The 12,500-nt window shown below is 44.5% G+C and overlaps 1 protein-coding gene across 1 annotated transcript in view; it reads left to right on the top strand.

Annotated features, from left to right (window-relative positions):
- The window catches only part of glra1 (glycine receptor, alpha 1), a gene marked incomplete at both ends in the record, with an annotated part of 232,178 nt that overhangs the window by 165,606 nt on the left and 54,072 nt on the right, over positions 1-12,500 (top strand). Inside the window, 3 exons of the mRNA XM_084332128.1 lie at positions 1,306-1,334; positions 9,663-9,745; positions 11,289-11,426. Coding sequence (XP_084188254.1) covers positions 1,306-1,334; positions 9,663-9,745; positions 11,289-11,426 — 250 coding nt within the window. The remainder of the gene's footprint in view (positions 1-1,305; positions 1,335-9,662; positions 9,746-11,288; positions 11,427-12,500) is intronic.

The raw sequence follows: 12,500 nt of genomic DNA on the forward strand, positions 1-12,500 counted from the left end.
CATCCATCCCTCCTCTCCCTCATCTCCCTCCTTCATACCCTCCTCTCCATCCATCCCTCCTTCATCCCCTCCTCTCCATCCTCCCGTCCTCTCCATCCATCTCTCCTCTCCCTCCTTCATCCCCTCCTCTCCATCCTCCCCTCCTCTCCCTCCTCTCCCTCCTGCATCCCCTCCTCTCCATCCTCCCCTCCTCTCCCTCCTCTCCCTCCTGCATACCCACCTCTCCATACATCCCTCCTCTCCCTCCTCTCCCTCCTTCATACCCTCCTCTCCATCCATCCCTCCTCTCCCTCCTCTCCCTCCTTCATACCCTCCTCTCCATCCATCCCTCCTCTCCCTCCTCTCCCTCCTTCATACCCTCCTCTCCATCCATTTCTCCTCTCCCTCCTCTCCCTCCTTCATACCCTCCTCTCCATCCATCCCTCCTCTCCCTCCTTCATCCCCTCCTCTCCATCCTCCCCTCCTCTCCCTCCGCTCCCTCCTTCATACCCTCCTCTCCATCCATCCCTCCTCCCTCCGCTCCCTCCTTCATACCCTCCTCTCCCTCCATCCCTCCTCTCCATCCATCCCTCCTCTCCCTCCTCTCCCTCCTTCATACCCTCCTCTCCATCCATCCCTCCTCTCCCTCCGCTCCCTCCTTCATACCCTCCTCTCCCTCCTCTCCCTCCTTCATACCTTCCTCTCCCTCCTCTCCATATATCCCTCCTTTATCCACGGCAGTAGATTCTCCCCCGGCGTCGGAGGCCTCCATCCGTTCCTCGGCCGTACTTCATCCCTCTCCCTTCGTGCCACCGAGACATCCTGTCCCCGCCTCTCGGAGAGTTATAGCTGCCTCGAGCTGCCCCCCAACGCCCCCCACCCCACCCCCCACCCCCCCTACCCCCTGTGCTTTATTGCTTCTGCTTCGGGGCAAATGAGAAAATACTGGTGCATTCCCACAACAGCCGTAGTAATCTACTCCGCCCCCCTGCGTTAGTATTCCAGGACTGTATTTGATCCGTTATCAAACCGAAGGTTTTCCGCACGTGACTGGTCCGAGACGAGTGGGGGGGGCCGTTTTTATGAACAGTCGAGGAGAGAAGGATGAAGTGGGGGAGAGGAAGGGGCTCTGGGTTTTCTTCATCAGTTTTTTGTTGATACTTGACATTATCAAAATGAATCCCTCCATAGATCGGTTTGATCCTCGAGAAAAGGCAGCTTGATATTAAACCCGCTCCCCATGTAGATTCCGATTGGGTGTGTGGGGGGGGGGGGGGGGGGTTTGCAGCTCTCGTAAACATTGTGTGCTTTGCATTTGATGTTTAGCACTCTGCGGTGGCGCACGACGGGGAACTGTGACCGGCGCTCGCGTTTGGCTCCGAGATCAAAGCACACGGTCGAACGTCGTTTTAACACATGTGAGAAACTCTGTGCTATTTCCCCATGTCAGAGTTCACTTACAAACAGTGCCAGCAGCGTTGAAATCGCTGTTTTGAAATAGCTACTCCTGTGGCAGCCATTGTAGAAGTCTCTCCTCACCATCCATGCACAAGGGAAGGGGGGGGGGGGAGCATTAATTGGACTGGAGGAAATATATACCAATATATACCAATTGTATTCTAAAATACTGCATGATATTATTAGCAACACATAATTACATCAATCCACTTTGTTTTGTTTCTAGAAAAGGTCAAATACACTTACCTTCATAGGGTACTACACAAATGGATAGTGTGCATAGAATGCATAGTAAGTAACAAGACTACATTCTAAAGGGGCATAATTGGACAGGAGGAAATATATATATATTTCCTCCTGCGCAATTATGCCCCTATATATATACCAATTATATTCTAAAATATTGCATGATGATTGCATGTAAGTAACAAGACTACATGGTCCATCAAGGCCTCAGTCTCCCCTGCTGCCTTCAAGGCCTGCAGCCTTAAAACCCACTTATTTTACTCTGCCTTCCACTAGGGCCTGTTTTTGAATCTGCTCCTATGTTTTATGTTTTTTATTTTATTTTATTAATTTGAATATTTTCATGTTTTAAACCTTTTATTTAATTTTTTATTTAATTTTCCTTCTGCTGTGAAGCACCTTGAGAGCTCACTGAGTTTAAAGTGTGCTATATCAATTAAATCTATTATTATTACATTCTAAAGACGTGTCACAGCAAGGCTTCTCCGATGCATTTTCTACGAGACAGTATATTTGAAGGCAGTATCTTGACTCGACCTACTTCACATTTACTGTACATTTCAGCATCATAACAGCCCACATAAAAACGGATAATTTCTACAATGGTTACATCTCATGTTTACATATACTATTTATCACATTTACGGTAAATTTCAGCATCATGACAGCCCACATGACAATTTCTACAATGGTTACATCTACTACGTATATCGTTTTTGTTTGTGTGTACTATAGTATATCGCCTTACTGTAAATGGCTGCGTCATGACAGCCCACATAAAAATGGATAATTTCTACAATGGCTGCATCTATATAATGTCTAGTTTGTGTGTACTATAGTATATCGCATTTATAGTAAATTTCAGCGCCATGACAGACCCTCGCAACAAACGTGCCGATGCAGCAAATTGCATGTTCTTGATCTGCATGTTTAGCTGTGGGTGTCTTCAGTTAGTCATACAGAATCACACAGGAGGGCCTGAGGTCAGCGATAAACCCATGTGCTGCACTGCACATCACAATACCTTCTGACAACTCTTTGTCTTTTTTTACTAGCCTTTGGCTAGTGTTCTTCAGTCTGGACTAGTGTTAACTAAGCCTTCGGCTAGTGTTCTTCAGTCTAAACTAGTGTTAAGTTAGCTTCACAGGACAGAAATAAACAGGGGGGGGGGGGCAAATAGAGATCGTATGGAGATGGCAGCTGAACCGTTCCGTGGGGCTATAGAGTTCCCAAATCCACTCCATCCTTTGCTTGTATGGTATGACTTGAATAGACGCAATGGATGTTCCTACTTCAGTGTGATGTAACTATGTGAGAGGGGGTGACTGCCTCTGGCGCTGAAGCTGCCTCACTAAGCCATTTCTCCACGCATTTATTTCGTTTAGCAATAGAAATACATCAAACCAACAATAAATAATATCATAGAGAAGAAGACAGTATATGGCATATTAATACAGTATATTCCACTATACAATAGCTATATCCGCGGTGATCGGTTTAGGTCTTATTTATTTATTTTGCAGTGTGTGTGTGTGTAATGGTCACGATGCCTCATTGAGTCAGGACTATAAATGCAAAGCGTAATTGTTAATGATACAAATATTGACGTATTTATTATCATTATAATTATTGAATTCCACGGATGTCTGTAGTATTGGCAATCCCCAATGACTTGTCCCAGAGAAAGCTGTTGAAAACAGGGGCGCAAATTTATTTACAATACAGTACGAAGCCGTTCAAGAATGCCGAATCAGTATGTAAATCAAGTTATAAAGGAATTCCTTGGTAACTTTTACGTATGTCCATTTGAGAATGAGGACCATTGTGTCTTACCTTCTCTTGAGAAGTTTTTTGCTTTGTTTTTTACTTTTATTTAACCATGATAATCATATTGATATGTCCACATAAACATTAACATTAAAACAAACTTAAATAAAAACAAGATAGTAAGAGCACACAAATACAAAACATTTCAATGAAAACAGACAATATTAAAAACATGAGGACTCCATGGCAAGAAGGCATCCAATTCTAAAATGATCAATTCCAATGAGGGACTCCAGCTTCAAATCCTCTTGTAACAGGTTCCAGGAGAACGGAGCAGCATAGCTGAACGCATGTTTCCCAAATTCAGTTCTGACAGTGGGAACATTATTTGAGATATCATTTTGTGATCTCAGATTGTAATTTCCACCTCTTGGTTGAATGAGTAAAGTGCTTATGTAAGCTGGTAGCTGCCCCTGGGTGGCTTTGTATACAAACAAATACCAATGTATGTCTTTGTATGGCCAGGTATGACTGACAATTCATACAATACACAGTGATGTATGAGGGATGAGCTGTTTGTTACAAATCGTAAAGCAGCATGATCAATTGTGGATTTCACGATTTAAATCAGTGTTAATTGTACATCAAGATTCATAACCAGCTAGTATTACTCAGTTGCGTTTTGGGAAATCACAACATGATTTGCAGACTTCTGGTTGGGCAGTCAGAGTTTCGGTTTTGAATTGTGGACTACCTAACGTAAACGCTAGGGTTTTCTATTGGAAACAACTTTGTGTTGCTAAAGGCACATCGATCTCAATTAAAACCACAAACTGCATGAAAGCACTTGTGACTCACACACATCCTGGAAAGGCCACTAGAGACATGTGTGTGGGCTACATGCCACACGTCCTTCATTCATTGGGGGGAAATATTTATTACCAACGATAGACCTGTTCGCTGTCCACGTCAGACTCAGTCAATCAATCCATGCCAAAGCTAGATTATGTAAAAGGTGAAAGACTCACAACGTGTTGATTTGGCAAAATGACATCCAGCCGTTGATCTTTGCTGAATGTCTTCCCATCTTCTCTATCTCCCATTCCTCCTCTCTCTCTCTCTCTCTCTCTCTCTCTCTCTCTCTCTCTCTCTCTCGCTCTCTCTCTCTCTCTACCGGACTTCCCGGTAGCAAAAAATCAATAAAAGCCTACAAAAACATAACTTGTCCGAAACAATAAACATGACTTCACAGGACATAGTAATAACAATAACAACGATAATGACAATGGAAACAACTAAAATAATAAAACGGAATACAAAAATAAAATTTGCACCCGGGATCAGCACACAGGATCAGCACCCCGACTCCGCTTCGCCGCTAAATCATGGCCTTCACTTTCTCAGCCGCCGGATACTATGTTTTTTAAGAATCAGGGACTCAGATCGCTGAGGTGGTGCGTTTCGCAGCTAAGGCATCACTTCAAGGAACATTCCTCTGAAAACGCTGTTCAACATTCCAACTCTCCGAGTCTCACGCCATGTACCGTCGACACAGACTATAGAGCTATATCTATAAGGACTGTGGTACGATCGTACTGTACTATGCTTCTGTCCCTTCTATATAATGGGGCGACAGTGGCTCAGGAGGTAGAGCAGTCATCTGGTAATCTGGAGGTTCCCGGTTCGATTCCCGCTCCTCCCGGGCAGCGTGTCGAAGTGTCCTTGAGCAAGACACTTAACCCCTAATTGCTCCCGATGTGCAGGTTGGCACCTTGCATGGTTGCCTCTGCAGTCAATGTGTGAGTGAATGGGTAAAATGTGAGGAACAAATTGTAAAGGAGTCTTAATTTTGTTAAGAATATAGGACAGCCATGTATAATCATTATGCTTCAGTCTGTACCTTTTCAGTCACTGTCAAATCAAATATTGTTAAATGATTGTGCATATTGTATTGTGTGAGATGATTACTGAATAAACTACTACTACTACTACTACTACTACTACTACTACTACTACTACTACTACTACTACTACTACTACTACTACTACTATTACTTCTACTACTACTACTACTACTACTACTACTACTACTACTACTACTACTACTACTACTACTACTACTACTACTACTGCTATTAAAGCGCTTTGGATAAAAGCGCTATATAAATGCAGCCATTTGCCATTTATAATGTATAGAAGCTCCTCCATAGCAGTGCCATGGTGAGAATCGTAAGTTACTAGGCAACAGCCGTGGGGCAGGAATAGTGTGCAGACGGGTCAACGTTCTACATGTGTGCTTGGCTGCGGGTGTTCCTCTCGTTAGTCACACAGCAGCACACAGAGGCAGGCCTGAGGTCAGCGCAGAGCCGCCATCCTCACATCAACGTGGATTCTGACAGCCCCGTTGTTACGGCAACTGCCGCCGCTACACTCTGCTATGAGTGTTCGACATCAGCTGGTTCACATGCGGGGGGGGGTGTTGAAGTGTAGCCATATCCTTCTGTAGTTAATTAGGGGGGCTGGATGTCATAATTAGGTTTAACAAGGGGGAGGGGGGGAGGCCGTTCCCCCCGCATTCCCTCCTCAAACCACCCCATGGCTATTTAAATAATGATGTTGCTATGGTAATGTAGATTCCGCTATACTATCACTGCAAAGAATAAGTGTGGTTTGTGATTTTATCCTGCAGTCGGACGTAATAAGGTGTCAGGAGATTTCATCTGCTCGATGACAACGTGATTATTTTATGGGATAACTTCATAGTGTTGATATGGATCCTTTAATTCTTGCCTTGATGACATATAAGGTCAGACCTTGTTACAATTCTATCTATCTATCTATCTATCTATCTATCTATCTATCTATCTATCTATCTATCTATCTATCTATCTATCTATCTATCTATCTATCTATCTATCTATCTATCTATCTATCTATCTATCTATCTATCTATCTATCTATCTATCTATCTATCTGATGTTACGCATTTAGAGTTTTACCTCACGCATGTGGAGTCTATCTATCTATCTATCTATCTATCTATCTATCTATCTATCTATCTATCTATCTATCTATCTATCTATCTATCTATCTATCTATCTATCTATCTATCTATCTATCTATCTATCTATCTATCTATCTATCTATCTATCTATATATATATCTATCTATCTATCTATCTATCTATCTATCTATCTATCTATCTATCTATCTATCTATCTATCTATCTATCTATCTATCTATCTATCTATCTATCTATCTATCTATCTATCTATCTATCTATCTATCTATTTATCTATCTGATGTTACAGTATATACATGCACGCATTTTCAAAATGCCTACCAGCGCTGGATACTGTCTACCATGGAACACTGAGGTTTATTACATATTTTAAAGCCCTTACTCAACATTGCTCTTTGTATGCTCTGGTTGGATGGTCTGCCTTGTCCACCTGTATATTTTACAATTGGCATAATATTTATTATTATTATTATTATTATTTTTTTTTAAATGTTCTATAATCTTCTCCCATCCCCCAATTTTTTGTCGTTATGCCAATTCCATTCCTGGACGTTGCGCGCATTGCCCTACTGTCGGTCTGGGGAGGGTGTAGAACTACCACATGCTGCCCTACCGTCGGTCTGGGGAGGGTGTAGAACTACCACATGCTGCCCTATTGTAGGTCTGGGGAGGGTGTAGAACTACCACATGCTGCCCTACTGTCGGTCTGGGGAGGGTGTAGAACTACCACATGCTGCCCTACTGTCGGTCTGGGGAGGGTGTAGAACTACCACATGCTGCCCTACTGTCGGTCTGGGGAGGGTGTAGACTACCACATGCTGCCCTACTGTCGGTCTGGGGAGGGTGTAGACTAACACATGCTGCCCTACTGTCGGTCTGGGGAGGGTGTAGACATACCACATGCTGCCCTACTGTCGGTCTAGGGGGGTGTAGACCTACCACATGCTGCCCTACTGTCGGTCTGGGGAGGGTGTAGACTACCACATGCTGCCCTACTGTCGGTCTGGGGAGGGTGTAGACTACCACATGCTGCCCTACTGTCGGTCTGGGGAGGGTGTAGACTACCACATGCTGCCCTACTGTCGGTCTAGGGAGGGTGTAGAACTACCACATGCTGCCCTACTGTCAGTCTGGGGAGGGTGTAGACTACCACATGCTGCCCTACTGTCAGTCTGGGGAGGGTGTAGACTACCACATGCTGCCCTACTGTCAGTCTGGGGAGGGTGTAGACTACCACATGCTGCCCTAATGTTAGTCTGGGGAGGGTGCAGACTACCACATGCTGCCCTAATGTTAGTCTGGGGAGGGTGTAGAACTACCACATGCTGCCCCACTGTCGGTATGGGGAGGGTGTAGACTACCACATGCTGCCCTAATGTTAGTCTGGGGAGGGTGCAGACTACCACATGCTGCCCTAATGTTAGTCTGGGGAGGGTGTAGACTACCACATGCTGCCCTACTGTAGGTCTGGGGAGGGTGTAGACTACCACATGCTGCCCTACTGTCGGTCTGGGGAGGGTGTAGACTACCACATGCTGCCCTACTGTCGGTCTGGGGAGGGTGTAGAACTACCACATGCTGCCCTACTGTCGGTCTGGGGAGGGTGTAGAACTACCACATGCTGCCCTACTGTCGGTCTGGGGAGGGTGTAGACTACCACATGCTGCCCTACTGTCGGTCTGGGGAGGGTGTAGACTACCACATGCTGCCCTACTGTCGGTCTGGGGAGGGTGTAGACTACCACATGCTGCCCTACTGTCGGTCTAGGGAGGGTGTAGAACTACCACATGCTGCCCTACTGTCAGTCTGGGGAGGGTGTAGACTACCACATGCTGCCCTACTGTCAGTCTGGGGAGGGTGTAGACTACCACATGCTGCCCTACTGTCAGTCTGGGGAGGGTGTAGACTACCACATGCTGCCCTAATGTTAGTCTGGGGAGGGTGCAGACTACCACATGCTGCCCTAATGTTAGTCTGGGGAGGGTGTAGAACTACCACATGCTGCCCCACTGTCGGTATGGGGAGGGTGTAGACTACCACATGCTGCCCTAATGTTAGTCTGGGGAGGGTGCAGACTACCACATGCTGCCCTAATGTTAGTCTGGGGAGGGTGTAGACTACCACATGCTGCCCTACTGTAGGTCTGGGGAGGGTGTAGACTACCACATGCTGCCCTACTGTCGGTCTGGGGAGGGTGTAGACTACCACATGCTGCCCTACTGTCGGTCTGGGGAGGGTGTAGAACTACCACATGCTGCCCTACTGTCGGTCTGGGGAGGGTGTAGAACTACCACATGCTGCCCTACTGTCGGTCTGGGGAGGGTGTAGACTACCACATGCTGCCCTACTGTCGGTCTGGGGAGGGTGTAGACTACCACATGCTGCCCTACTGTCGGTCTGGGGAGGGTGTAGACTATTCTAGATTTGCTTCCATCTTACCTCCTTCAGAAAAGTCTGGGAAGTTATTGTCTTTATATGCTGCTCTCTCTGCAGTTGCAAAGTGATCTGAATCTTGAGCCGGTCTCACTGGATGCATCTTAATGACTTGGAGGCACATCAGGTAGCAGATGTTTTAATACGAACCCTATAAACCAGACGAATATTAATGGTTATTTTTTATAATGTTAATTTTTTTTTTTTTTTATCTCAATTAGACTTTATTTCTGGTTAAATAAAGGTTAGAATTCACTGACCTTTGGGAAGTATTTCGACATGTACATGGGTACCTTGGTGGTGTAGTGTATCTTGTAGACCAGGCCCATTGCAAGTTGCTGTACTCTGTCGTCTACTCTAAGCCATCCTAGGATGTCAAAGTGGGCAGGGGTGAGGTGGGTTCTAGGAGTAAGGTCAAGTAGTAGTCTGACCAGTTTGTTTTGAGATGTTTGTAATTTGTTTTTTAGTGCCTTTGAGGTGCTTTGGTACCATGAGGTGCAAGCATAGTCGTAGTACCCTTGAATGAGTGCTCCTGCCAGAGTCTTCAGGGTATTCTTGTTTACCAGAGAGGAGATCCGGTACAAGAATCTAGTTTGTTGGTTGACTTTTTTTATTACATTGGATGCCATTTTGTCACTAACTGAACTGTTGCAGTGATACTAACTGACGTAGTGATACTAATACTAACTGAACTGAAGTAGTGATACTAACTGAACTGTCGAGGTGATACTAACTGATGCTGTGTCTCTGTTGGCAGAATAACGCTGATCCTCGCCTGTCCCATGGACCTGAAGAACTTCCCCATGGACGTACAGACCTGTATCATGCAGTTAGAGAGCTGTGAGTACACACACACACACACACACACACACACACACACACAAAAGACCATGGACGACAAATATGTACACACACATCATCACACACACATAACATGAACAGACACATGCACATGCAACTGAACTGATACTAAAGATCGTTGCAATACCAATAGTATAGCTATTAATATCCAAGAGTTGCATGTTAGGGCTGGATATTGTTTGAAAATGTTTAATAACGATACTGATACCAATTCATTGCATTCAATACTGATACCATAAATGTATTGTTTTCAATACACAATACTGATATCATAAATGTATTGTTTTCAGTACTCAATACTGATACTATAAATTTATTGTTTTCAATACGCAATACTGAAAAGGTTAACCTTCTGTAGTGTGGTAGTGAAAGGGTTAAGTGAAATGTGCTTACTTACCGTCCTCTCCAGAGTCAGACAAGACTGTGCGTTCTGTAGAAAGCTATCCGGCTGCAAGCTAACCTAGCATGGCACAACTTAATGGAAGCAGATAAGGAACAAGCCTAGCTGTAACCATGATCTTAAGATGTGAATTATAACTCCTCAGTCCTGACCTTGGTTAACTTGGTTAACCCTTCAACCCTCTGAAACCTACTGATTAGCCTGGATCAACCGACATTAACACTGTCTTCAGAAGGCCTTACTGGGCTCAGTTTTATGTGGAGACAGGGAAATCATGTGCATTTTGAGATTGCAAGGAATCCATTGATACCAAACATGTCATACTACCCTACCTGGAAAGGGGATAAATATTGCTCCAATATTTAGCAGTTTCTTTATGGTGACACTTCCAATATCCATAGTGTGAATGTGAGATGACCCCCAAGTCTTATACGGTATTTTCTTTGAATAATTGATCAATTCTATGGGCCTTTATAGTACTCAGAATACAATATATACTCTTTGAATAATTTATAAATGATATGGACCTTTATAGTACTACTCAGTATACAATAACTATACTCTTTGAATCATTTATAAATCCTATGGGCCTTTATAGTAATCGGTATACAATAATTATACTCTTTGAATAATGTATAAATGACATGGACCTTTATAGTACTCAGTCTACAATAATTATAACCTTTGAATAATTGATACACTTTATGGGCCTTTTTCGGCATCCGTATTCCCTGTGCCAGGGGAGCTTTTGTGCACACGTGGTGCAGCAGGTCTGAATCAGCCCGTGTGGATTATACGGTATACTCTTCATCGATTTCTCTCCATGAAGTACATTGACAAACAGTGATCTAGTCTTTCTGAACAGCCTGTGTGTGTTTGGTTGTGTTTGTTGATTCTGTGCACGTGGGCTTGTTGTGTGTACATACCGGGGTGTTTGAGCGGGGCATCTGTCAGCCCACTGCACACCTATCTGTGTAGCCGGCATCTCTCAAACAGACCGCAGAAGCACACAGGGAAAGACAAAAAGACAGCAACATGGCTGACATAACATGGCTGACCTAACACGGCTGACCTAACACGGCTGACCTAACATGGCTGACCCGATGCCGTCTCTCTTCCCAGTCGGCTATACGATGAACGACTTGGTGTTCGAGTGGGACGAGAAGGGAGCCGTGCAGGTGGCGGACGGGCTGACGTTACCCCAGTTTCTGCTGAAGGAGGAGAAGGACCTGCGCTACTGCACCAAGCACTACAACACAGGTTAGTAGGGCAATTACCCCTCTCTCTCTCTCTCTCTCTCTCTCTCTCTCTCTCTCTCTCTCTCTCTCTCTCTCTCTCTCTCTCTCTCTCTCTCTCTCTCTCTCTCTCTCTCTCTCTCTCTCTCTCTCTCTCTCTCTCTCTCTCTCTCTTGAGGTTTTTCCTCATTTCTTATCCTCCTTTTGTCCTTTTCTGTGGGCTTAACGAGTTCCCTGTCACACTCCCTGTCTCTATTCTCTCTCCTCCCCCTCTCTCTCTCTTCATGTCTCTTTCTCTCTTTATTCCCTCTCCCCTCTCTCTCTCTCTCTCTCTCTCTCTCTCTCATCTGTGTGTCTCTCCTCTGTGTCTCATTCTCCCCCTGCCCCCCTCTCTCTCTCCTCTCTGTATCTCTCTCTCCCTCTCTCTCTTTCTCACATCATCTATGTCGAACACCCATATACAGTACATATACATTCATACAAAGAGCTTACGGTATATATATATGTATACTGTATGTATGTATATATATTTATTTATTTTTCTATTTTCTTTTTCTGTTGTTCTATCCTTCTATAAATCATGTATTCTCTATCATGACAGCCATCTAGCTTGTCTGCTCTCCCTCTCACTCGCTCACTCACTCACACACCTCACCCCCCTCTTCCTCACCCCCCTCTACTCCTCTATATCTCTCCATCTCTCAGTTCTTAGTTATTCTTTTTTTTTTTTTTTTTTTTTGTCAAAATCTTTTTTCTCTTCAGGTTGTGATTTCCCCTTCACTCCCCCTCCTTTCTGTTATCTATTATCTCTATTTCTCCCTCTTTCTTTTGCTTCTCTCTCTCTTTTTCTCTCTCTTTCTCTCTCTCTTTCTCCATCTCTCTCTCTCTCTCACTCTCTCTCTCTAGTCGCCCTCCTCATCTTAGAGAGAGGAGTAATCATGAAAAGGCTAGATACTGCCTAATCCCAGTAGTAATATTTTATTTGGTTTGTATGTCTGATAATAGTTTTTTTGTTTGTTTATGGTGAAATACACACCCCTCTCTCCTCTCCATCCTTTAGTAACTTTTGAGTGAGAGAGGGAGGAGGAGAGAAGAGGGG

The sequence above is a fragment of the Notolepis coatsorum genome (assembly GCF_963971535.1).
Source record: "Notolepis coatsorum genome assembly, chromosome: 16".
NCBI lineage: Eukaryota > Metazoa > Chordata > Actinopteri > Aulopiformes > Paralepididae > Notolepis > Notolepis coatsorum.